The sequence below is a fragment of the Artibeus jamaicensis genome, unplaced genomic scaffold (genome assembly GCF_021234435.1).
Source record: "Artibeus jamaicensis isolate MK-2021 breed Jamaican fruit bat unplaced genomic scaffold, CSHL_Jam_final contig_519, whole genome shotgun sequence".
Classification (NCBI taxonomy): Eukaryota; Metazoa; Chordata; class Mammalia; order Chiroptera; family Phyllostomidae; genus Artibeus; species Artibeus jamaicensis.
In genome coordinates this window covers 16760558-16788095 of record NW_026521871.1, presented here as the reverse complement: position 1 = coordinate 16788095, position 27538 = coordinate 16760558, and the positions used below count along the sequence as shown (strand labels likewise).

At 38.2% G+C, this 27538-nt stretch overlaps 1 protein-coding gene across 3 annotated transcripts in view; it reads left to right on the top strand.

Annotated features, from left to right (window-relative positions):
- Nucleotides 1-27538, top strand: part of RAD18 (RAD18 E3 ubiquitin protein ligase) — a 116330-nt gene that overhangs the window by 19599 nt on the left and 69193 nt on the right. For all 3 annotated transcript variants that reach the window (XM_053669310.1, XM_037134676.2, XM_053669311.1), the window contains exons 5-7: nucleotides 19137-19474; nucleotides 21310-21409; nucleotides 26111-26295. In XM_053669310.1, coding sequence (XP_053525285.1) covers nucleotides 19137-19474; nucleotides 21310-21409; nucleotides 26111-26295 — 623 coding nt within the window. The remainder of the gene's footprint in view (nucleotides 1-19136; nucleotides 19475-21309; nucleotides 21410-26110; nucleotides 26296-27538) is intronic.

The window sequence follows — 27538 nt, the reverse complement described above, 5'->3', positions numbered from 1 at the left end:
CTTATTTGCAAAATTACTGATGAAATTGAAGCTAGTCAGCTTCATTACTTGTTTGCAATCTGGTTTAAGATTCATGAGGGAAGAGGTTTAATTTCATGGCAGAAAGTGAGATGTTTATATGGTTTGTGGATTTTGTTTCTTTCTGTCTTTCCATTGCCATTTTATGACATGATTATTTAAAATTTAATATTCTAAGTGGAGTAACCAAATGGTATTGGAAACAGTCCTGGAGGTTTTCAGACACAGGCTCACATGCATGTGTTACATTTTCTTCTGACTTTTGTCTTATTTCCAAAGAACAAGTGTTTTGTTTTCCTCAAGTCAGCTCTATTTAAAGTCATGTTCTTAAGAAACTGTTGTGTTGAACAAAATTTAATTAAAATGTGTTTGTCTTAGTGGAACGTCATTCTTGGGCTAAGAAAATACTGTTTCTGTAGTTTTGCACAGCAGCCAGTCTACATCTGTGTCATTATTTTTATGAATTGAGTGTGTAGAGCATACTTCAGTACTTTGTTTATTCACCATCGGGGTATGAATTTTTCTCCATGTATTTACTCCACGTGTAAGAATTTAAACATCTTAGATGATAATTGTAATAGATAATTCCCATAGCATCTCACAAGAGTTTGTAGAGTACAGTTTCACCTTATGCTGTAGTTTAAAGCTACCGGCTTCAGATTCGGGCACCACTAGGTCTCTGTCTTGGCCCCGTTGCTTCTGATGTCACTGTGATCGGGACACTAAGCCTCTTTGGCTGCCGTTCCCCATCTGAAGAATGGGAACGATGCTTTGTTCCCATTTTGATACTTTGAGGGATTTTTGTAAGGATTAAAATGAAGAGTTACACTAAAAGATACCCAATACCTGGAATAAAGGAACCTACAAAACAGTCTCTAAATATCATTATCATATACATTTACCTATATTGTGCTGTCCTATTTTAAGTTGATGCCCTAAGGTGCTAATAAGAATTTGTGCTTTGGTGGGCCTCTGCCAGTGTAACCAAGTGGTCCTAAATTGCTGTCTACGTGTTTCAGATCAGAATACGCTCTTGCAGGGAGTTTTACTAGTTACTGAAGTCCATGGACTTGATTGCAGGGATTTTAGGGCTGCCCTTGTCCGCCCACAGACTTTTTGACTCTTGACTCCTAGCTGCATTCTGAAGAGGTAGGTTATCGTGTAGTTAACAAATGGGCAAGACTTGATCATCTAAAGTCCATAATTCATCCCCCCACTAAGAAAAATCTGCATGTTTATGATAGATGCCATTAGTCATTGTAATACCAACTCACTTTAATATATGTATATTTGTAGGACTGATGAAAATTATAGGAAAAATGACCAAATCCAGTATCATTTAGAAGTACTATTTTTACACAGCTCATTTTTAAAAATTTTATTTAGTTATTTTTCAAGTACAGTTTTTTGTCTATTTCTCCCATCCCAGCCCCCCCCCCCCCCCCCGTCTCTCCACCTCCCTCCCAATTCCTCTCCTGCCCTCCCAGTCCTCATCCCTGTGTCTTTCATACTTGTTCCTCAAAATCCCTCCCCATTTTTCCCCTTAAATTCCCTTCCCTCTCCCCTCTGGTCGCTGCCCACTTGTTCTCTATTTCAGTGTCTTTGTTTTTATTCTGTTTGCTTGTTTGTTTTGTTGTTTAGCTTCCTGTTAAAGGTGAGATCATATGGTATTTGTCCTTCAATGCCTGGCCTATTTCACTCAGCATAATGCTTTCCAGTTCCATCCATGTTGTTGCAAAGGGTAGTAGCTCCTTCTTTCTCTCTGCTGCATAGAATTCCATTGTGTATATGTACCACAATTTTTTGATCCATTCATATACTGGCGGGCACCTAGGTTGCTTCCAGCTCTTGGCTATTGTAAATTGTGCTGCTATGAACATTGGGGTGCATAGGTTCTTTGATATTGATGTTTTAGGATTCTTGGGATATAATCCTAGCAGTGGAATTGCTGGGTCAAAAGGCAGGTCGATTTTTATTTTTCTGAGAAAATTCCATACTGTTTTCCATAATGGTTGTACCAGTCTGCAATCCCACTAACAGTGAACTAGGGTCCCCTTTTCCCCACAACCTCTCCAACATTTGTTGTTTGTTGTTTTGTTTATGATAGCCATCCTGATTGGTGTAAAGTGGTATCTCATTGTGGTTTTAATTTGCATCTCTCTGATAGCTAATGATATTGAGCATCTCTTTATGTGTCTCTGGATATTCTGTATGTCCTCTTTGGAGAAGTGTCTGTTCAAGTCCTTTTCCCATTTTTTAATTGGGTTAGATGTCTTCCTAGAGTGGAGTCATGTAAGTTCTTTGTATATTTTGGAGATAAACCTTTGTCTGAGGTATCATTGGCAAATATGTTTTCCCATACAGTTGGTTGTCTTTTTAATTTAATACTGTTTTCTTTAGCCATGCAGAAGCTTTTTATTTTGATGAGATCCCATTTGTTTATTCTTTCCTTTATATTCCTTGCTCTAGGGGACATATTGGTAAAAATGTTGCTGCGTGAAATATCTGAGATTTTCTTGCCAATGTTCTCCTCTAGGACTTTAATGGTGTCACGGCTTATATTTAAGTCTTTTATCCACCTTGAATTTATTTTGGTGTATGGTGTAAGTTGGTGCTCAAGTTTCATTTTTTTGCACATTGCTGTCCAGTTCTCCCAACACCATTTGTTGAAGAGGCTATCTTTACTCCATTTTATGTTACTGCCCCCTTTGTCAAATATTAATTGACTGTAGAGAGTTGGGTTGATTTCTGGGCTCTCTGTTCTGTTCCATTGGTCTGTGTGCCTGTTTTTATGCCAGTACCAGGCTGTTTTGATTACAGTGGTTTTGTAATACAGTTTGATATCAGGTATTGTGATCCCTCCTACTTTGTTCTTCTTTCTCAAAAGAGCAGCTGCTATTTGGGCTCGTTTATGATTCCATATAAATTTTTGAAGTGTTTGTTCTATGTCTGTGAAATATGCCATTGGTACTTTAATAGGTATTGCATTGAATCTGTAAATTGCTTTGGGTAATATGGACATTTTGATGATGTAAATTATTCCAGTCCATGAACAAGGTATATGTTTCCATTTGTTTGTGTCTTCCCTGATTTCTTTCTTCAGTGCTGTGTAGTTTTCTGCATATAGGTCTTTTACCTCCTTGGTTGGGTTTATTCCCAGATATTTTATTTTTCCTTTTGCTATATCGAATGGGATTTTTTCCTTGATTTCTGCTTCTGCTGATTCATTGTTCGTATACAAAAATGCCTTTGATTTCTGGATATTGACTTTGTATCCTGCTGTTTTGCCAAATTCATTAATTAGTTCGAGCAGTTTTTGGGTAGAGTCTATAGGATTTTCCATGTACACTATCATGTCATCTGCAAACAGTGACAGTTTTGTTTCCTCCTTTCAGATTTGGATGCCTTTTATTTCCTTTTCCTGCCTGATCGCTGTGGCCAAAACTTCTAATACTACATTGAATAGAAGTGGTGAAAGTGGACATCCTTGTCTTGTTCCTGATCTTAGTGGGAAAGCTTTTAGTTTTTGCCCATTGAGTATGATATTGGCTGTAGGTCTCTCATAAATGGCCTTTATTATATTGAGGAATGCTCCCTCTATTCCCACTTTGCTGAGTGTTTTTTATCATAAATGGGTATTGTACCTTATCAAAAACTTTTTCCCCGTTTATTGATATGATCATGTGGTTTTTGTCTTTGCTTTTGTTTATGTGATGAATTACATTTACTGATTTGCAAATGTTGAACCATCCTTGCATCCCTGGGATGAATCCCACTTGGTCATGGTGTATAATCTTTTGGATATATCGTTAGATGCGATTTGCCAATATTTTGTTGAGGATTTTAGCATCTATGTTCATCAGTGATATTGGCCTGAAGTTTTCTTTCTTTATTGTATCTCTATCTGGTTTAGGAATTAGGATGATGCTGGCTTCATAAAAGGAGTTTGGGAGTTTTCCATCCTTTTGGATTTTTTGGAATAGTCTGTGAAGAATGGGGGTTAGCTCTTCCTTAAATGCTTTGTAGAATTCTCCTGTGAACCCATCTGGTCTGGGGCTTTTGTGTGATGGGAGTTTTTTGATTACTGCTTCAATTTCATCTGCTCTTATGGGTCTGTTCAGGTTTTCTGCTTCTTCTTCATTGAGTTTTGGGAGATTATATTTTTCTAGAAATGTGTCCATTTCCCCTAGGTTCTCAAATTTCTTGGCATACAGTTCTTCATAGTAATTACTTACAATCCTCTCTATTTCTGTGGTATCAGTTGTAATCTCTCCTCTTTCATTTCTGATTGTGTTTGTGTCCGTTCCCTTCTTTTCTTGATGAGCCTACTTAAAGGCTTGTCTACTTTGTTTATCTTTTCAAAGAACCAACTCCTGGATTCATTGATCCTTAGAATTGTGCTTTTAGTCTCTATGTCATTTAGTTCTGCTCTGATCTTGGTTATTTCCTTCCTTCTACTTGCTTTGGGCTGTTTTTGTTGTTCCTCGAGTTCTTGCAGGCGTAGAGTAAGGTCATTTGTTTGAAATGTTTCTGTTTTCTATAGGTAGGCCTGTATTGCTATAAACTTCCCTCTCAAGACTGCCTTCGCTACACAGCTCATTTTTAAGAAACCTTTTAAGAGCTTTATTGAGATAAAATTAACATACCATAAGTTGTACATATTTAAAGTGTACGGTTGGGTAAGTCTTGGCATGTGTTCATAGGAAATTATCCCAGCCAAGGTCCTTGTTTGTTTGTGCCTCTTTGTGATCCCCCTCCTCACCCTCATACCTCCATCCTGTGGCAAACACTAATCTGCTTTCTGTTACGATACTTTGCATTTTCTCGGGTTTTATATAAATAGAATCATACATCCTAATTTTGTATACGTTGCAAGGTATGAATTCAAGTTGATCATTTGTGTATATAGATATCCAGTTGTTTCAGCAACATTTGCTGAAAAGGCTACCCTTCTATTTCTAGTTTGCTGATGCTTTTATCATGAAAGGTGGTTGAATTTTTGTCAGATGATTTTCTGCATCTAAGGAGATGATCATGTGGTTATTTTTCTTTATCCTATGAGTGTGCTATATATATTACTTTGATTTCCTTATGCTGCAATACCCTTGTATTCCTAGGATAAATCTCATTTTTGTCATAATGCATATTCCTTTTTAATGTGCTACCAGATGTGGTATACTGTTATTTTGTTGAGGATTTGTATACCTTTATTCATAAGGAATATTGGTCTATAGTTGTCTGTGGAACCTTTCTCTGGCTTTGGTACCAAGATGATGCTGGTCTCATAGACTGATAGAAAGTGTTCCCCCTCTCCTCTCCCTCCCCCCCTCCCCTTCCTCCTCTTCCTTCTTCTTCCCCTCCCCCACCCCTCCTCCTCCTCCTTCTTTTGAAAGAGTTGGAATAAGATTAATGTTTTTCTAAAAATTTTATTTTGTTTTATTTTTTTAATGTATTGGGGTGACATTGGTTAATAAAATTACACAGGTTTCAAGTGTACAGTTCTGTAAGACATCATCTGTGTATTGTATTATGTGTTCACCACCCCAAGTCAGCCGTCCTTCCATCATTTTTAGTGTCATGGTTTTAAATACCACTGTACATACATGGCATCCAGATTTATATCTTCAGCTAGATCTCTTCCCAAAATGTTAGCCTCATATATCCAGCTGCTCATCTCACATTGGACCTCTTGAAAGCAGCTCTTGATAGCGAGGCCAAAACTAAACTCCGAATTCCCTGTGCCACTCCCCAGCCCCTACGCCAGCTGTGTTGCTCCCAGTCTTCCTCAGCTCAGTAAATGGCAGCTCCCTCCTTTCATTTGCCCAGGCCAAGATCCTTGTGTTCATCCTTGATCCTCCCCTTTCACACTTACTCTGTCATTCCCTCAGTATATCCTGTTGGCCCCGTGTTTAAAATACTTGCAGCATCTGACAGTTTTTCCATCACGTTACCAGTGTTTGGTCCATGCCAGCATCAGTCTGGATTACTGTGACCACTTCCTAGTGAGCTTCTGATTTCTTCTTTTGCCCTCTTAATGTCTTCTGAGGGCAGCAGTAGCCAGGGTGATCCAGTCCTTTATAATGAAGGGTCAGGTCATACTCAGTATCCTCCAGAGGTGGTTTCCCATCTCATTGGGAGCAAAGTCCTCTGCTTCCTGCATAGCAGGATCCCTTTCTGACTTCATCTCTGACTTCTCTCCTCCTCGTTTATTCAGCGCCAGTCACACTGGCCGTCTTGCTCTTTGTCAAACATGTTGATTGTACTCTGACCCTAGAGACTTTGCACGTATTGCTTTTTCTAGGTGAAACAAAGTTTTCCCAGATATCCACATAGTTTAGCCTTCCACTTGCTTTAGACTTTGTTTTTCATGGGTCATCTCAGTGAGGTCTTCCGTGACCATCCTGTTGTGTCTGAAGCACATCCTGTCCTCATACATGGCTTCATCGGCTTCATTTTTTTTACAGCACTTTTTCCTTATGCTGTGTGTATCTAGTCTCTCTCCACTAAATATAGTATAAGCTTCATGCTAACAGAGACTATTTTGTTATATAATGTTTCTTCCCCTGCCTAGAGTGACAGACACATGAAGAAATTAATGAATTTTAATTTTATTTATTTATTTACTTATAAAAGATTTTATTTATTTATTTATTTTAGAGAAAGGGGAAGAGAGGAATAAAGACAGGGAGAGAAACATCAATGTGTGGTTGCCTCTTGCACACCCCTTACTGGGGACCTGGCCCACAGCCCAGGCATGTGCCCTGACCGGAACTGAACCAGCGACTCTTTGGTTTGCAGGTGATGCCCAATCCACTGAGCCACACCAGTCAGGACAAAATTAATGAACTTCAGTTTAAGCATGGGGCATAATTTAATCATCACGGTGGTACAACTGTCACATTCTTTACCGGCATATATTGATGTTAGAGAGCAGATCCATAGAATAAAATTCATTTGAATTGTGAGTAAAGCAAAAGCTGAGAAGATATTCTCCTGTGGTATATGGTGTGTGGAGATGGTGTATCATGACAGTTTCATGCATTAATCGAATGGTGTCTTTTACTTTGTGACAATGAGATGAAAGCTTTTCCTAGAACCTTCTCTGTACCAAATCCAGATTGTGGGAGGAAAAGAGACTTTACTGATTATGGGTCTTTGTTTTTATTTTATTTCTGTTTTCTCTCAAAGGTAAAGATCCTTGAGTTTTTCATTTAACTGTCCTCCCACTGCTTTTATTTATTTACTTTCAAATGTTTTACTGTGGAAAAGCAGAGCAAATAGTGTGATAAACCCACATGTACACATCACCTACCTTACACATTTGTCAGCTCATGGATAATATATTTGTAAAAGATTTTATTTATTTATTTATTTTTAGAGAGAGGGGAAAGGAGGGAGAAAGAGAGGGAGAGAAACATCGATGTGCTAGAGATACATTGATTGGTCACCTCTCGCACGCCCCCAGTTTGCAACCCAGGCATGTGCCTTGACTGGGAATCGAACTGGCAACCTTTTGGCTCGCAGGATGGCACTCAATCCACTGAGCCACACAGCCAGGGCTGCTTATGGATAATCTTGATTCTTCACATCTACTCACCCTCCCTTAGCCCTCATTATTCATTTAAAATATTTAATATTAATATTTAAAATATTAGATATGTCCATTAGTCTCAGAACATATTTTAAAGGGTCAAAGTATTTAGATTATGACTGATAATTAAATATGAAGCAGAATATCTTGATGTAAATAGAATTTTTGTGGATTTCTGTAAAACTGTGAAGTGGAATAAAATAATTACTGCTTTTTTGTTTCGACATCATTTCCTACTAATTGAAGTAACTAATCTCTAGGTGGTATAAGTGTTAATAGAATTTTTTTTTTTTACTTTAGGAAAATACAGAAAGGGAAATCTAATCAAAGAATATATGCCCTTTCTGTATTTTCAAATACAGATATTTATCAAATATTGGTAAATATTTGATCTTTTTTCTGAGTGTTTAGATTTCAGGTGGTAATATATGATATTCCCCATATTCTTATTGAGAGGCACTTGGATTGCTTTTGATTTTTGTCTTTTGAATACTGCTGCTGTGAATAGTCTTGAGCATGTCTTTTGGTGGATATTTCTTTTGATATATATCTAGAAATGTAATTGCTAGGTAAGAGAGTAGGCATTCATTTAATCTGTTTGTATCTTTAAAGCTAGTTTTCAAATTGTTAAAATCAATTACACTTCCACTAGCAAAGTATGAGCATTCCAGTTACTCTGTATCTTTACCAACACTTAGTATTCCCATTCTTATTTTAGCCTTTCTGATTAGTACATCTAAGAGATATTTGTAACTATTGTTATTGTTTTTAGTTTTACTATTTCTTGATTTTCTCAGCCTGTGGCACAATACACAGTGAAATGTGTACAGCAGGTTCAGTCGTTGTGTTTTGATGAATGTGCACATTTGTGTAGTCACCACCCCAGTCACCATATAGAACATTCCATCACCACAGACCCTCCTGCTTGTGGTCAACCCTAGCCCTAAGACAGCCAGCATTAGGTCCTGTCCTCACAGACTGGTCTTAACCTTCCTCCAGATAGGGTCACATAGCATGTATCTGTTCTTTCCTGTGCTTCACTACTGTTTTTACATGAAACTCGTATCAGTATTCATTACTTTTTGCTGTTTGTATCAGTATTCGTTATTTTTTGTTATTTGTATCAAAATATTTTTTTTAGTACTGAATAGTATTAATTGTGTGAATATACCGTTTCATTATTTATTCATCTGCCGATGAATTTGGATTGTTTCCAGTGTATGGTAGTGTGATAAAAGCTGCTGTGAACATTTGTGTGCAGTCTGCATGTAGGCATCTATTTTCATTTCTTTTGGGTGTATGTCTAGGAATGAGATTGCTGGTTTACAGGATAAATGGATAGTGAACTTCATGAAGAATTGGCAGACAGTTCTGTTAGACCACACCCACCAGCAGTGAGTGAGAGTTTCAGCTGCTCCACATCCTGGATGATATTTGGTATTGTTAGTTGTAAACCTTCTATTGGGTGTGAAATGGTAACACTGTGGTTTTAATTTGCATTTTCTGATGGCTGAGTTACCTTTTCTTGTACTTAACTATTTTTATGTCTTTGGTGAAGAGTCTGTTCCAATTTCTCACCCAGTGTTTAAAACTTGTATTGTCTTTTTCTTATTGATTTGTAATTCTTTATATATTTTGGTTAAATATATGTATTGCATTTTTTTGTCTGTTTATAGCTTGCGCTTTTGCTTGTATTGGTGTTTTTCGATGAATAGATGTTTTAAATTTGATGAAATCCACTTTATCTCTCTGTCTCTCTCTTTTAATGATAACTACTTTTTAAAAAATCCTGCCTTATAAATCTTTACCTACCTTGGGTTATAAAGATTTTTTAATATGTTTTCTTCTAGAATTGTTAGAGTTTTAGCTTTTGTATTTAGGCCTATGAACCTATTCACATAAGTTTTTATGTATCATGGAGGTGAGGGTCAGGATTCACTCTTTTCTTCACAGATATTCAGTTGCAACAGCACAATGTGATACAAAGAGTCACTGAATTGCAATGGTTCTTTTGTTGTAAATCAAGTGACTACGTCTGTTGGCCTAATTCTGGACACATGTTCCATATTCTCTTTGTTTCTCTTTACATTAATACTGCAGTGTCTTTAATACTGTAGCTGTATAGTATGTCCTTAAAGTCTGTAGTGAAAGTTTTCTACTTTGATTTCCTTGAAGACTGCTGGCATTCTAGGGCTTTGATTTCCATATAAATGTTAGAATGAATGTATCATTTCACTTGAAAAAAAAGTTGCTTGTGTTTGGATTGGGATTGCATTGACTGTAAAATCAGTGTGGGGAAAATGGGCATCTTAACAGTGGTGAGTGTTCTAATTCATGTACATGGATAACTCCTTATTTATTTAGGCCTTTCAGAGATTTCCCTTAGCACTGTTTTGTAGTTCAAGATATAAGTTATATATATATATATTTTATGTTAAATTTATTTTCAGGTGGTTAATATTTTTGATGGTATTTCAAGTGGTAATTACTTAGAAATTTATTTCCTGTTAGCTAGTATATAGCTTCAACATTAATTTTTCTTTATGGACATATTCAGTGACCTTGCAAAAGTTCACTTATTCTAGTTGGTTGTAGATTTTTAAAAAATTTGCCATGAACATAATAATGTCATCTGCAGATTAAAAGCTTCCCCCCCCCCTTACTGTTGTATCTTTTATATCACTTGTTTTGCCTTCCCACAAAGGCTAGGGCCCCCAGTGCAGTTTGAAGAGAAGTGATGGCAGTGGGCACCCGGTCATGTTTGCAGGCTTAGCGAGAGGTACTCAGTGTCTCACTAGTGACTGATGTTAGCTGTAGGTTTTTTGAAGGTATCCTTTATTAGAGTAAGAACATTTTCTTTTATTATTGGTTTTCTGAGTGTTTTTATTGTTAATGGGTGTTGAATTTTCTCAAGTGTATTTTCTGCATTTATTGAGATGATTATACACCTTTTTTCTTTTATTTTGCTAATGTGGTAAATTACATTGATTTTTCAACTAGCAAACCAACCTTGCATTCCTGGAATAAATCCCACTTGGTCATGATGAATTATATTTATCTCGAGATTTTATTTGTTCATATTTCATGTAGTATATTTCTTTTTTAAAACTATATTTTATTGATTATGCCATTACAGTTGTTCTATTCCCCCCTTCATTCCCCTCCACCCTGCACACCCCCTCCCCCACCATTCCCCCCTTTTAGTTTATGACCACGTGTCTCAAGTTCTTTAGATTCTGTATTTCCCGTACTATTCTTGCCCTCCCCCCTAACTATTTTTTACCTACCGTCTATGCTATTTATTTTCTGTACCTTCTCCCCACTTCTCGTTCTCCCACTCCCCTGTTGCTAACCCTCCATGTGATCTTCATTTCTATGGTTCTCCTGATCTAGCTGTCCTCTTAGTTTGCTTTCATTTTAGGTATGGTTCTTAATAACTGTGAGTTTGCTGTCCTTTCACTATTCATCTTTTTTAACTTCTTTTTCTTAGGTAAGTCCCTTTAACATTTCATATAATAAGGGCTTGGTGATGATGTACTCCTTGAATTTGATCTTATCTAAGAAGCACTTTATCTGTCCTTCCATTCTAAATGAAATCTTTGCTGGATAGATCAATCTTGGATGTAGGTCTTTGGATTTCATGACTTGGAATACTTCTTTCCAGCCCCTTCTTGCCTGTAAGGTCTTTTTAGAGAAATCTGCTGACAGTCTGATGGGAACTCCTTTGTAGGTGACTGTCCCCTTAGCTCTTGCTGCTTCTAGGATTCTCTCCTTCATTTTAATCTTGACTAATGTAATGATGATGTGCCTTGGTGTGTTCCTTCTTGGGTCCAAGTTCTTTGGGACTCTCTGAGCTTCCTGAATTTCCTGGAAGCCTATTTCCTTTGCCAGATTGGGGAAGTTCTCCTTTATTATTTGTTCAAATAAGTTTTCCACTCGTGGCTATTCCTCTTCCCCCTCTGGCAGCCCTATAATTCAGATGTTGGAATGTTTAAAGACGTTCTGGAGGTTCCTAAGCCTCTCCTCATTTTTTTAAATTCTTGTTTCTTCATATTTTTCTGTTTGGTCATTTTTTCCTTCCTTCTGGTCTACTCCCTTGATTTGAGTCCCAGTTTCCTTTCCATCACTATTGGTTTCCTGTGCATTTCCCTTCATTTCAATTAGTTTAGCCTTCATATGTTCCTCTAATTTGTGAGTAAAATCAACCAGTTCTGTGAGCATCCTGATCACCAGTGTTTTGAGCTGTGCATCTGAAAGTTTGGCTATTTCTTCATCACTTGAGAGTTATGGGCTCTGGGGCTTTGAGTATTTTTTGAGCCATAATGTTTTGCTTTGTTTGTGTCTGTTACCTATGAGGAAGGGAGCCTTAGTTGTTCACCAGGGCGGGGCCACCCGGGTTGCTGGTTTATGATGCTGTATGTGGGGGTGGGGTCAGAGAGGGACGATAGCGGTCCCCTCTGCTCCTTCCTGCTGCTGGGGTCTTCACAGTCAGTCTCACTGCTAGCTCCTTCACCAGTTTATGGTTTATCTGCGTGGGAATGTGTGACCGTGGTCAGCCCTCAGTGGGTCTGCCTGCTGCTACTCCACACCTGGGATCCGCCTATGGCTGCCGTTGCGCCTGGGTCGAACGCTCGTGTTGGTCCGGTGGATCTTTTCTGTCCGACCCCACTCTGCTGCTGGCTCTGCCCCTCTTACCAGTTTGGCTGAAGGGTTTGTTGTTGTCAGACTTCCGGATAGTTCAATTTTTTGTGGTTTGGCTGTGTTTTTGTTGCTAAAACTTTGTTGTCTTTAAACTTGGTTGTGCAAGAAGGCAAAGTGTTTCCACGTGCACCTCCATTTTGGCTGAAGTCCACATGTTGTATATTTCTGTCTATAACTATGAGATATTACAGAACTATTATTTTTCCCCCTAAAATGTGTTCAACAGATTTTGTTAGCAGAGTTATGCTGGCTTTAATATGAGTGGGGAAATATTCTTTTTCTATTTTTTGGATGTGTTTGTGTAACAATATTATCTTTTTCTTAAATATTTGGTAGAATTCACCAGTGAAACTGTCTTTCTTTTTGGAAGGCTTTTGATTACAGCTCTGTTTCTTTAACGGATACTAATGCTCTTCCCATTTGTGCTCCTTCCCTTGTCCGTGTTGATAAGTAGTGTTTTTCAAGGAGTTTGTGCATTTCATCTAAAATTTCTAATTTATTGCTATAAAGTATTTATAACACCCTTTTATTAATTTTTATTTTATGTAGGATTTGTAAAAATGTCTTTGAATTCTTTTTTTTAATGTAATTTAAAAAATTTTTTTATTTATTTATTTTTTAGAGAGGAAGGGAAGGAGAGAAGGAGAGAAATATCAATGTATGGTTGCCTCTCATGAGTCCCCTGCTGGGAACTGGCCTGCAACCCAGGCATGTGCCCTGACTGGGAATCGAACCATTGACCCTTTGCTTCACAGGCCCATGTTCAATCTACTGAGCTACACAAACCAGGGCTGAATTCTTTGGTTTTATAATTTTTATTTTCACTTATTGTTTTTTTTTAATACGTACGAATTGACTAATTTTTTCAATTTTTTTCAGCTTTTTGCTCTGCTCATTTTCTTTTATATGCCTGTTTTCTATTTTGCTAGTATCTATTAATATTATTTATTTATACCCTCCTTGGGTATAATTTGCTATTCATCTCCTAACCTTATAAGTTGGAAACTTAGAATGTTGATTCTCAGTTTTTCTTATAAGTTATAATTTGATCTCTACAGACTGTTTTAGCAACCCCCCAGGGCTATCATTCAACTCAGAATATTTTCTGGTCTCCATTGTTATTTGACCTTGGGGTTACTTAGAAGTGTGGTGTTTAATTTCTTAACATTTGGAGACTTTCTAGTTACTTTCATTGAGTTTCATGTGAATTTACACTGGTTAGAAAACATAAACTGAATTGTTTCAGCTCTTGGCAATTGTTGAGACTTGCTTTATGTCCCAGGATGTATCTGTACTGGTAATTGTGCAGAGGATCCTTGAAAAGAATGTGTAGTCTGCATTTGCATGTGTAATGACTTCACTTGTAAATCACATCAGTTTACCGATTGGGTTGTTGGCTCAGATCTATATTTGTACTGTTTTTTGCTGTTTTCTTAAAGAGGTGTGTTTAGATTTATACTCACTATTATTTATTTTTTTTAAAGATTTTATTTATTTATCTTTAGAGGGGAAGGGAAGGAGAGAGGGAGAGAAACATCAATGTATAGTTGCCTTTTGTGCGTCCCCTGCTGGGAACTGGCCTGCAGGGAACCAGCCTATAACCCATGCATGTGCCCTGACTGGGAATCAAACCACGATCCTTTGATTTGCAGGCCTGTGCTCAATCCATTGAGCTACACCAGCCAGGGCCAGATTTATACTCACTGTTATTTAAAGTAACTATTGTGAACTGATTATCTTTCCTTTTAGTTCTGCCAGGTTTTGTTTAATACATTTTTAAAGTTGTGCTATTAAGTGAATATAATTTATGATTGTAATGGCTTCCTAGTAAATTGACCATTTCGTCAAAATGAGAAATCCGTCTTTATCTCTCATAACACTTTTTGCCTTAAAGTCTATTTTGTCTGCTAATGTCTAAAGTTGCCACATCAGCTTTCCTTTGGGTAGTGTTGGCGTGGTACATCTTTTCCCATCCTTTTTTTTTTTCAACCTTCCTGGCTATTAAAGTGTTTTCTTTTAAACAGTATATAGTTGCCTCTTATCTTTAATCCAATCTTTACATTTAAAATGATTACCATGTTTCTTTGTTGTTGTTTTTTTTGTCCAGTTGTTCTTTTTTAAAAAATATTATGCCACCCTGGCTGATGTGGCTCAGTGCCGGCCTGTGAACCAAAGGGTCACCACTTTGATTCCCAGTCAAGGCACATGCCATGATTGCGGGCCAGGTCCCCAGTAGGGATATGTAAGAGGCAATCATACATTGACGTTTCTCTCCCTCTCTTCCTCCCTCCCTTCCCCTCTCTAAAGATAAATAAATAAAATCTTTAAAAAGAATATTTTATTTATTTATCTTTAGCGAGTAGAAGGGAGGGAGAGAAATATCAATGTATGGTTGCCTCTCTTGTGTCTTCTGCTGGGACCTGGCCCGCAACCCAGGAATGTGCCCTGACTGGGAATCGAACCTCGATCCTTTGGTTCGAAGGTCCTCGCTCAGTCCACTGAGCTACACCAGCCAGGGAATTAAATAAAATCTTTTCTAAAAATACAGCCCTGGCTGGTATAGCTCAGTGGATTGAGCATGGGCCTGCAAATCAAAGGATTGCTGGTTCAATTCCCAGTCAGGGCACATGCTCGGGTTGCAGGCCAGGTCCCCAGGAGGGGGCATGTAAGAGGCAACCGCACATTGAAGTTTCCCCCTCTCTCTTTCTCCGTCCCTTCCCCTCTCTATAAGAGTAAATAAATAAAATCTTAAAAAAATACAAATATTATTTCTTTTTTCCTGCCCTTTTGTTGATACTAGAGTATTTTTATAATTTCATTGCCTTTGTTAATTTTTGCATAATACCTATTAGTGTCAACTAAGGGATTACCCAAGAAATTATAAAAATACACCTGTAACATAATATAGAGTACCATAAATTAGTACTTTTATCATATCCTGAGCAATGCAAAAACTTAATGATATATTTGTATTATTTAATCCCTACTCTTTGCTATGTTAGGAGAGATCTTTTTTCCATATATGTTATAAATTCCACAAGACATTGTTAGTGTTGTTTTCAAGGAAGTCAGTGGTCTTTTAGCCACATGTTTACCTTTTCTGAAACTCTTGATTTTTGCTGACATTTGTGATATCATCTTAGGACTATTTTCCTTTTGCCTGAAGATTTCTTTATAATATTTTTTGCTTGCTGGTGAGGAATTCTCTTAGCTTTTGTTTGCTTTACAATGTTTTTATTTTGATTGCGGTTTGGATGAATTTTTTCAGTGGAAATGAAATTCTTGGAAGTTTTGTTTTTGTTCTATACTTTAAAGATGCCATTCTATTCTTTTTGCTTCCATAGTTTTCATTGAAAAGTCAGTGATATTTCTTCCTGTTCTTGTATATCAGGGATTCTTACCTGAGAGTGATTTTGTGTTGTTTTTTTTTAGCACCTCCCCCAGGGGACATTTGGCAGTGTCTGCATATATTTTGATTATCTCCACCTGGTTGGGAGGGACGTATGCTGCTGGTATTTGGTGGGGCCTGTAGTTCCTTCTGAGCTTCTTACGATGCACAGAACAGAACTCACAACAAACAATGATCTTAATGGGTCAGTAGTGCCAAGATTGAGAAACTGTGCCCTAGAGGTAATGTCTTAATTTTTTCTGATTATTTACAGGACTTTCTCATCATTTTTGATTTTCAGTAGTTTGATTACGATATGCCTCTATCTTTTCTGGGATAGATTTGAATTCCCTCTTACAATACACTATCTTTTAATCCATTTGTTTATATTTCTTTTTTATTTAACATATTCATCATAGTTTCCTTGAAATTTTAATCTGCTAATGCCACTCTTTTGATTACTTCTGGATCTCCTTCCATTAACTATTTTAAAATATATATATTTTGTTGATTATGCTGTTATAGTTGTCCCATTTTTTTCACCCTTTTTCCCCCTCAACCCTGCACCTCCCATCCCACCTACATTTACCCCTCTTAGTTCATGTCTGTGGTTCGTACATGCAAGTTATTGGGCTTCTCCATTTCCTATACTGTTTTTAAGCTCCCCCTGTCTATTTTGTATCTACCATTTATACTTCTTATTCCCCGCTTATTTCCTGCTGAAGTATGATTTCCTTCACATTTCCTCCCATTCCCAGCTCTTCCTGCTGATAACCCTCCATGTGATTCTGTTCCTGTTCTAGTTGTTTGCTTAGTTTGTTTTTGTTTTTGTTTAGTTTTTCATAGTTATGAGTTTGTTTTAATGTTACTGTTTGTAATTTTTATCATAAATTTTTTCTAAGATAAATCCCTTTAACATCTCATATAATAAGGGCTTGGTGACGATGAACTCCTTTAGCTTTACCTTATCTGGAAAGCACTTTATCTGCCCTTCTGTTCTAAGTGATAGTTTTGCTGGATAGAGCAATCTTGGATGTAGTCCTTGATTTTCATGATTTACAATACTTTTTTCCAGCCCCTTGTTGCCTGTAAGGTTTCTTTTGAGAAATCAGCTGATAGTCTTATGGGAACTCCTTCATAGGTAACTCTCTCCTTTTCTCTTGCTGCTTTTAAGATTCTCTCCTTCTCTTTAATCTTGGATAACGTAATGAGGATGTACCTTGGTGTGTGCTTCCTTGGGTCCAACTTCTTTGGGACTCTCTGAGCTTCCTGGACTTCCTGGAAGTCTATTTTCTTTGCCACATTAGGGAAGTTTTCCTTCATTATTTTTTTCACATAAGTTTTTAGCTTCTTGCTCTTCCTCTTCTACTTCTGGTACCCCTATGATTTGGATGTAGGAACATTTGAAGTTGTTCTGGAGGTTCCTAAGCCTCTTCTCATTGTTTGGAATTCTTGTTTCTTCATTCCCTTGTGGTTGAATGTTTATTTCTTCTTTCTGCTCCAAATTGTTGATTTTAGTCCTGGTTTCCTTCCCTTCACTGTTGGTTCCCTGTATATTCGTTTCTCTTTGCAAAGCCTTCACTTCTTCCTCTATTTTGTGACCATATTCAATCATTTCTGTGAGCATCTTGATCACCAGTGTTTTGAACTCTGCATCTGATAGGTTGGGTATCTCTTCATCATTTATTTCTATTTTTGGATCTTTAATCTGTTCTTTCATTTGAACCATATTTCTTTGTCTCAGGGGGGCCTGTTACATTGTAAGGGGCAGAGCCTGATGTATTTGCGAGGGTGGGGCAACCTCCTTCACTGTGCCGTGGTGCTGAATTGTCCCCTAGAGGGAACAATGTCGCTTGCTCGCCTCTCAGCCAGCTTTTAGTCACTTACCCTGCTACCCACAAGCAAATTGGGTCCTTACGATGCTGACACCTGGGTAGATCATCTTGTGTGCATTCTAGGACCCTGTGGGCTTTCCAAGGAACTCTCCTGTGAGGCTGGGAGTTTCTCCCTCCACCGCAACCCCCATAGGTTTTTTCAGTTAGAGTTTTGAGGCTTTATTTCCCGGTGCTGGAACCCTGTGTTGCACAGTCTGTCTCCACAGTTGTTCCTGCTGGTTTATCCGCACACAAAAGTGAAACCACCTGGTACACCAGCTGCCACTTCACCTGTCTGGTCTTTCAGCTGCCAGATTACTGCATGTCCTCTCTGCCCAGGCTGTCTTTCTCTGTTCCTTCTCCCACCCTTGATGAATGTTTCTTCTTTAACTCCATAAAATTTGATTTTTCTGGCAGTTTTGGTTGTTTTTGTTTTTAAATTTTTTGTTGTTCTTTTGATCGTGTGAGGAGGCAAAGAGTATGTATCTACGCCAGCACCTTGTCCAGAAGTCCCCATTGACTATTTTATCTGTTGATTACTGGCTACTTTACTGCTTCTTAGCATGTCAAGTAACTTTCAATTTTATGTTGAACATTGTAGGTGAAATATAATAGGAGCTGTGAGTTATCTTTTTTGAAAGATGTTGAATTTTGTTTTGATAGGCTGTTAAATTTATCAGCCTCTTCACTTTTATCTTGTCTAGGCCTGGTTTAGTGTTTTGTTAGTTTTAGTCTGTTTCATTTTTTTTTTTAACTGTATTTCTAGAGTGTGGTCCTTCTTCCTAAGGTGTGGCCTTATTGGGGTTACAAAGGAATGTCTGGGGTCTTGCACCAAGGTCTCTCAGCTTTGGATGGGCTCATACTCCCAACAGTTTTCTTAGCTCTGACCTTTGGAATCTCAGCTTCCTAGCATCTGCTTCTGGCCAGGTCTCCTGGTTTTTTCTTATTCTTGTGCAGTTCTTCAGATGATCAGGATTTGACAAAATTTCTAAGACATTTGGGGTTTACTTTTCATGGCTAATGCCTATTCAGCATGCCATCCCTCCAAGCCCAGCCACCTTTGCCTAGAATTCTGGTCTCTGTTCCCTCTATCTATTGAGGTCACTGGTCTGTGTTTTGACTTCAGTTCAAGTACAACCCCCAGAAAATGCTTCTAGGGGAAATTCTTGGGGAAGTATTGGATCACCTCATGTTTCTCTTCTCTCAGGGTTTGCAGCCTTGTGCTGACTATAGCCCATGCTTACAAACAGTTGTTTGTATATATTTTGTCCAGATTTTAAAGTTATTTATGATTGGAGGTTAATTCTGATACTAGTTATTCTCCATTGCCAGAATCTGAAGTCTCTCCATTTTCTTTTATAGACAGATTAACTGGTTTTTAAAGTCAAATATATTGTTTTGTATTTATTTTGTTCTAGAAGAAGCATTTTGGTTTGGTTGTCATTAGGGAGTAAGTTTTATATTTCGTAGAAATAAGTGTTAATTGAGAAATCAGCTTATGTTAGTTAACTTATTATACATTACTCGATATCTTAATTGTCCATTGTGTTTTTTGTGCTTCAAGGAATCATTTATTGCAGTTTGCCTTAGAGTCACCACCCATTTCTCCTGCTTCCTCCTCTTCAAAGAACGTTGCTGCCAAAGTACACACTCCTGTAGCCTTCAGACATTCTTTAAAGCAAGGAAGCAGGTTAATGGAAAATTTCTTGATTAGAGAAACTGGTGATTCTACATCCAGATTGTTGATGAATAAGAGTGAAAACAAATTCAGCCCTCAAAAAGTGGTGAGCACTTCTGCAAAGACCAATGAGACACCTTCCTTGGGAAAGAGAGTTTCAGGCATCGTGGATGCTAATGCTGCTGAATCACCCTCTACATCAACTTTGAAACAAGTTACTAAAGGTAGGAAATTACTTTCATGTGTGTATTTTCTGAATGGAAACCTTCTCATCCCTCATGACGTAAGAATAAATAAGTACCATTTTTGAGTGGGGAGAAATTCAAGAAAGAGCAAGTCATATCTCAGCTTACAACAGTCTCAAAAGTTGATGTAGGCATTGCCTCAAGATGTTCTGTTTCTCTCTGATTCAGGCTGATTGCTGCATAAATGAAGCAGTTTTCATTAGTTTACACTTTGAGCATGACAGTAGCTTTCAGTTCCCCCCTCATCTTTCATATTTTTCTACTTTAATCTTAAAGAGTGCTTTGTATGTTATTATACCACCACTTGCACACTTCCAAGCTGTTCCCACTGCTATTTACAGCCTAAAACAATATGACCCCTGCCCTTCCTGTCCAAACTTACTCAGCTCTGCCTCTCAAAAGTCCTCTGCTCTAGCCAAGCTGGTCTCTGCATGCTTCTTGAATGCACCCAGGGACTGGCAGTCACTATTTGCAGGCCAAATTTGGCTTGTCACACCTATTTTTGTCAGTAAAGGTTCACTGGAGCACAGCCACATCCTTTGTTTGCATGTTGTCTTGGCTGTTTTCATGCCGCGTGGTGTGTTGAGTAGTTGTGACAGAGGCCGCCTGGCTCCCGAAGCCCGCAGCCTTGACTGCCTGGCCCTTTGTGGTTTGTGGCGACCCCATTCTGCCTTTTGGGCTCTGTTGGTAACCACTCTTTGGTTATGTTGGGTAGTATTGATAGGTCATGTCACTGAAGTGGTAGAGCATGTTTTCTGGTCTCTTCCTCTATAATCTGCTGAACTTTTTAATGAGTGAGTCAGCCTGTTAACCTGTTGATTCATGTCTGTTCTTGCCAGTGATGTTTAGAGGACCTTGTAGGCAGAAGCTGTGCCTTAGACATCTTTGGTACACTCACAGCACACACAATGCAGGGCTATCAGTGGCTTAAATTATTAAATTTAAATTGACATTAGTGTATTAGTATCCAATTGTTTAAGTTTCATAAGGATATGTCCATTTTACTTGTATTTCCTGGTACACCTTACTTTTGGTCAGTCTGTCAGTTCACAGTTCTTATGGTAGTGTTTTTAGCTTGATAGTTAAATTATTTATTCCAGCAGAGTCATATTTGCAAATGAAATCTTACAGTGAACCAGCATGTATAAAAGAGCTCAAACAGGCCCTGCTGTGTTAGCGATGTGCTGCTCCGCCTGACCTCTCCCTTTGTCGCTGTCTGTCACCTGTGGTGGCCTCTAGACCCCAAGATAGCTGTGTAGATCCCTGCAACTCCAGGAAACAGTTTGAGAATGATTGTGTTTCCTAATTTTAACTTACAAACAAGACTAAAGCAAATTTGTAACCATTGATAAAGTGAGCAGTAGTTGGCCCAAACCTGTAACTGCTTTACTCCGGCTGTGCCACCCCCCCTTCAGGTCGCCCCCAGCCCAGTGTGTCTTAACTCAGGTTGTTGCGATTGCTTTGCACTGCACACGGGTGGGCGGCCCTGAGAGTTGGGAAAACCTAGGATTAGTTTTATAGTTTCTTCACGCCTTGGGAGAAATGACTTAACCAAAGCATTTTCTGATAAACAAATCCTCAAACTTCTCTGCAGTCTCTTTTGAATTCCGCGACCTCCCACAGTTCAGTCCTTACCAGTAACCAGTCTGTCCCCCTCCTGTTGCCCAAGGGCCATTCTTTCCCTCTTCTGCTTTTCTAAGTTGTTCATGTTGGGATTTTAGTTTTTATCTTAATCTGCGAACCATGCCATGTTATATTATTTTTTGCCCATTCTACCAATAATAAATCATCTTTTCTTTTTTAAAAAAATATAGTGGATTGTCCTGTTTGTGGGGTTCATATTCTGGAAGATCATATTAATAAGCACCTGGACAACTGTTTATCGCGTGAAGAGAAGAAGGAAAGCCTCAGAAGGTAAGAAAGTCAGGCACAACGGTAGAGCTGCTTTAGCTAGATGCCCTTGGTGCTTTTACAAACTTGGGGGGAAACCACAGATTCCTTTTATCCTCGTGACCAGGTGCCAGAGTCCCTCTCCCACTTGCTCTTGCCTTTCCTTCTGTCAGTTCCTCATCCGTTCTCTCGCCTTGTTCTTCATCTGCTCCCACTTTGCCAGTGTAATTAGCTATTAAATGTAACTGCTAATGGAATTTGACTTAACAAGAAATTAGTGACTTAGGATTAAATTTTTTTTAACTTGCTTCCTTCTCTTAGAACTTTAGAACTACCATAAAGCTCCTTAACCAAAGACAGTAAGGTTATACTCTGAATATAGAACATATAAAATCTTTCTTTGGTCTTTCGGATGCTCAGAGTTTTCACAATTTTAAATATAGCTAGTTTAAAATAAATGTTTTCCCTGTAGGCAATTCTGTACATATGCCTTTACAAGGTACAAAAGGGTAGATCTATATATGGAATGGAATGTCCTCCTGCCTCAGCCCCCCACCGCCCAGGGGGCATAACTAATAAATGATCAGCTCAGTGTTTGCACCCACACTTCTGTTTTGCCTCCCTTATACATCAGAGTCACATTAATTTATTTATGCAGATCTCTGTCGTTATACATATGGATTGTTTGGGAATGAAATTTTAGTCAAAGTTATATTGCAGGTGCTCAGGAATCGGTGGTTAATGAAGATGATAAGAAAGCAGAAGCCGCAAATTAGAGGAGTCTGGTGATGAAGGGAAGAAGAGAGATGAGACCGTGGTTTGGGAAAGCAGGAAATATCTAGAATAAGGAAGATTTTATTTTTTAAAATAGAAATTGGTTAAGCCTTCAGTCTCTCTCCTGCTGTTTGCAGGGAAAGAGCAGATGTTGGATGGAACAAGGTCAGGAGCATAAGAGATGAAGAGCCCAATAATGAAGTTAATCTTTGATGTGTAGAAAGAACTTTTCCTCTGAAACAGAAGGGGTCAGAGAGATTTGGAAAAGGAGGAGGGGGAAGTAAAGAAATCAATGGAGTCTGGGAAGTTGGGGGGAATAGATTGATAGGCTCTTACGTTTTCCTGTTTTGAAGGACTTGGAAGAGCATTTTCTAAAAACCATGTTATTAAGGGAGGAACTTTTCTTATTTTTTGTGATTAAAGATAAAATGGCATCACTTAATTTTTGAGTACCAGTAAATATGGAGTGAAGTCAGGTTTCACGGGACAAACTCATGCTGTTATAACTTAGGAAAGCTAATACATACCCCACAATGATGCTTTATTAATTTGCTTTGGGGGGCATTAATTGACATTTTTTTATTGCAGTATTTTTAGCTTGATAGTTAATATTTTTCCCCCAGCAAAACCTTTTTTCAAGTGAATTCTTACAGTGAACTATAACATTTAAAAATAGATAAAATTGGTTCTGGCTGGTGTGGCTCAGTGGATTGATTGCTGGCCTGTGGACTGAAAGGTCTCTAGTTCGATTCTCAATCAGGGCACATGCCTTGGTTGTAGGCCAGCCCCCAGTGTGCAAGAGGGAACTTACTGATGTTTCTCTCCCTCTCTTTCTCCCTCTCTCTCTCCCTCTCTCTAGAAATAAATAAATAAAATAGGTAAAATTGGCTGTGCTGCTTGATCGTCCCTAGCTATTGTCCGTGGCGGCCTGCAAGCCCCCCGTAGGGCCACAAGTGCCTGTGCAGTCCTGTGTGCCCAGCACTGCCTCCTGATGGGTAAATGTGTTGCTGAGAATAAAATTCGATTTTTGTAGGTTACTTTATTAGTCGAGATTTGGAATAAATGAAATTGGATCATCTCAAGGATTATTTCCTATAAGCCATCAGAATTGGATGGGCTGTATTTCACTTTAGAAATGTTTCCTTCTAAAGAAAGAGTTGGGGATGTAGAAGCTGAGCATTTTCTCTTTGAAGAGTAAGGAATCAACACAGATATCTTACTTGGACTGCTGTTTTTCTAGATGTACCCATCATATGTCCTCTAACACATTTACCTCTTGTGATGAATCCAAAGACATATATAGTTAAGTTCAAGTTCCAATAGTAGTTCCAGACCCTGCTCTGTGGGCTGCTGCAGTCCTGCCAGTTGCTCTGTTGTTGAACTTAGAAGCACTGCAGACTGAAATCTGCCTCTTAGGAAAAGACTGACTATACAAGTTAGTTTATTGAAGCCTCTGAGAAGTCCTCCATTAAAGACAATTGTTAGATTTTCTTTAATCCAGTAATTCCTAAATTTATCTTACTCCCAAACCTCTTTGTCCTGATAACTCATATCTCACGAAACTGGTGTTTGTGAAGCTACATTTAGGGAAACATTGAGCCTCATTTCTCTTTAAAGAAGTTAAAACTTGGTCCAAGATCTTGTCACATAAGAGCCTCTGACATTAAAACATTTTTTCCATAACACCCTGACAGGCCATTTTCTTGATATAGATGGCAACCCTTAACCCATTCTGTGTAGACTCATATCAGAGTTAATTCAAAGAATGCTGTTTCTTTTGATGTCTTCAGGTTCTGAGGACCGCTAAATGTGTTCATGCGGTTTCACTAAATCGTGGAAGAAAAATCAGTGTCATTTTCATGTTTTGGGACACATTTGTGAGGCTTTGTGTTTTAGCATTCTTGGCAGAAATTGTTTTCTGCTGGTACTTTTCATTGTATGTGCCAATGAAGAGTGCAGCTTTCCATTGGAGTTTCGTAGTCATGAGTTATCTGTCCTTGATAAAATAAATGCTTTAGCTGTATAGATTGAGTGCATTGTCCCTCACAATGCACTTGCATAAACTACTACAAAATGTTTCAGCTCTAGCTACCTGCCAGGATTTAACCATAATTTTATCAGTGTTGTTGAGTTCAATGGCCTATCATTGTAAGAAGAGTGATTTTCAGGAAAATATTATCTGTTGAGAGTTTGCGGGTCTTTCTACAATTAAATAGTTATTTCTGGCTTTTAAACTTTATTGATAGGTCATAAATGAAATAATTTAACCAGAGAATGATACTGTTGGTTAGTAGAGAAATGTCTGTTTTTTTTTCAGTCTATATTTAACTATTATTTCTGTCATTGTGTTCTGAACTATTTACATCAGATTTACCCTGTGGAACCTTATTAATATAGACTTTAGGTCCCCACTTCAGGACAGAGTAAGTTGGGGGTTGGTTTGGAGAAGTGACTGAGAATCTGCATTTTAAATAAGCTCTCCAAGTGGTTCTGAGACACACTGAAGTTTGGGTGGCATGGCCTTCTGTGAACTAGTTATATGGAAGTCCTTTGTAAAATCTTGTTTTTTGATAAAATTATTGCTTTCAGCTTCCTATTAATTTTTACCTGAAATTTTGATAGTGTTGTTTTAAAATGATTGCAGTTATAATAACTACCTTGAATACATATTCATTAATCACCTAATCGCCATAGTGTTGAGTCAGGTGATACACTCAGAGAACAAGTTCATAATCAGATTAATACTCACTAACTAGTTTCTGTTTATAAAATTGTCTTAAGTCATTGATACCCTTGGGTAGCTTGACTTCTATTCCATTTTAATGTTTATTAACTGGTATTTTGGAGGGAGTAAAAGAAACTCATTTAATCGGCTTTGTTATATTTAAAATTAGAGTTTAGTGCTAATCAGTATATCAATTATGAAAATAGAATGGAGAGCCAGATGGTGATTTTGCTAGTACCCTTCTTGTAGTGCCTTATATACATATTTGTTAGTATAATTACTTTAAGTTGAAGAGAACAAAGCCCTGTTGTGTTTTTTGCTGTTGTTTTCAGATGTGTTCTTTGAAGATGATAGCACAAGAATACCATCTACCCATCAGTTTTCTGAATTCCTTTTTCATTGGTGATAATGAATTGGATAAAGCTAATTGTCCCAACAGGTCTTTTATTTCACCTAGTGCTTTTGCAAAATGATTGTCTTGGACTTGCGGGGCAGTTTTGCCTGTGGATTAAAACGTTTTCTAAAGAAGATACGTATGGTGGTAATGTTCAGTCCATAGCTTAATACATAGTAGGATTAGTACTCTGTTCGATATAACTGCTCTTTGCAGAGATTTTGCATAGGAGCTAGAGGCAAATTTTAGGAAAACCATGCTTTAAAGAGATAGAGAATTGAATAAGTCTACATAAATGTGATTCTTAGTGAAATTCTCATAGCATTTAGTTCATGGGCCTTCTATGTGAGTCCCCAGTCGGCAGCTTCAGGCCTGCCCGCTTTCTGAGACCTGAGTTTCTCTATCTGAATGTCCCACTGGCACCTCTCATGCATCATGTTAAACACAGTCAGCTTGATTTACAAATTTCATCCTTCTCTTTTCCATTTTTATCTTAATGGGTCCATTCTCCTGGTCACCCTGGAATTGAGTCAGAAGGTAAATTATTATCATTCATTCATTCATTCATTTATTTATTTTTAGAGAGAAGGGAAGGGAAGGAGAAAGGGAGAGAAACATCAATGTGTGGTTGCCTCTCACGTGCCCCCTATTGGGGACCTGGCCTGCAACCCAGGCATGTGCCCTGACTGGGAATCAAACTGGTGACTCTTTGGTTCCCAGCCCACGCTCAATCCCCTGAGCTACACTAGCCTGGGCTAAATTACTATCTTAAATGAAAAGCATTTGATAATTCACAATAATACTCAGTTATCTCGTTTCCTCCCCTTTTCAGTTCTGTTCAGAAAAGGAAGCCGCTGCCCAAAACTGTATATAACTTGCTATCAGATCGTGATTTAAAGAAAAAGCTAAAAGAACATGGATTATCTATTCAAGGAAATAAACAACAGCTCATTAAAAGGCACCAAGAATTTGTACACATGTACAATGCCCAGTGTGATGCTTTGCATCCTAAATCAGGTAAAGCAATAAAACAGTGAGTAATGCTCATCCTGCATACAGCAGTTTTGTATAGCTCAGGATTATAAATCATAGAAATAGATTTTTAATAGATATACTTTTGAAAATAGTTAAGACATGCAAATGTATTTCTTCAGAAGGTATTAGATTATATACTATGATACACTAGCCTTTCTCTCAGCCAGTCTCAGTCCCCATTCTCTTCTCAGAAGCAATAACTGCTGCCAGTTTCTATGTGTCTTTCCAGAGATAGTGTGGGATAAAGAGTTGATTTAGAGAGCCTGGGTTATGGTACCAGCTTTGCAGCATGTGACTGGGTGACTGTGGGCAAGTTCCTTAAATTCTTTAAATGAATGGATTGAAAAACTGGTATGTTTACACAATGAAATACTATGCAGCAGAAAGAAAGAAGGAGCTCCTACTCTTTGTGACAGCATGGATGGAACTGGGGAGCATTATGCTAAGTGAAATAAGCCAATGGTGAAAGACAGATACAATATGATCTCACCTATAAGTGGAGCCTAGTAAAGAAAACTAACAAACACAAAAAATGAGAACCAGAGACATGGAAATAAAGAACAAACTGACAGTGACCAGTGGGGAGCAGGGAGTAGTGTAATGAGGGAAAGAAGGGGAAAGGGCACGTCAAGGAACATGTATAAAGGACCCATGAGCATGGACAGCAGGGCGGGGATTGACTGTGGGAGGGAGGGAGTTGGGCCAGAGGAGAGCAGTGGGGAAAAGAGTGGACCAACTGTAATTGAACAACAATTAAAAAAAATAAAAACAGCATTCCAGCCAAATGGAGGCATAGGTAGATATGCTTTGCCTCCTTGCACAATCAAAAGAAGGAAATAATTTAAAAACAAAAAATTAACCAGAACTGCCAGAAAATTGAACTGGAAGTTCAGTTTGGAACTTCCAGTTTGGAAGTTTGACAATCAAGGAGTTAAGAAACATTTATCAAGATTGCACCACAGCACAGCAAAGCGAGTTGCTCTGCCTTGGTGAGCCCCTATGGCTCTGACCCTTGCAGTGCAACAGGTGCACCAAGGCAAAGAGATACAGCCCAAATGAAGGAACAGATCAGAAATCCAGTAAAAGAACTAAGCAATGACTAGATACCCCCATCAGATCCAGAGTTCAAAAAAATGGTAGTCTGCATGCTCACAGAAATGATTGAATATGGTCACAAAATAGAGGAAGAAGTGAAGGCTGTGTAAGGTGAAATGAAGAAAAATAT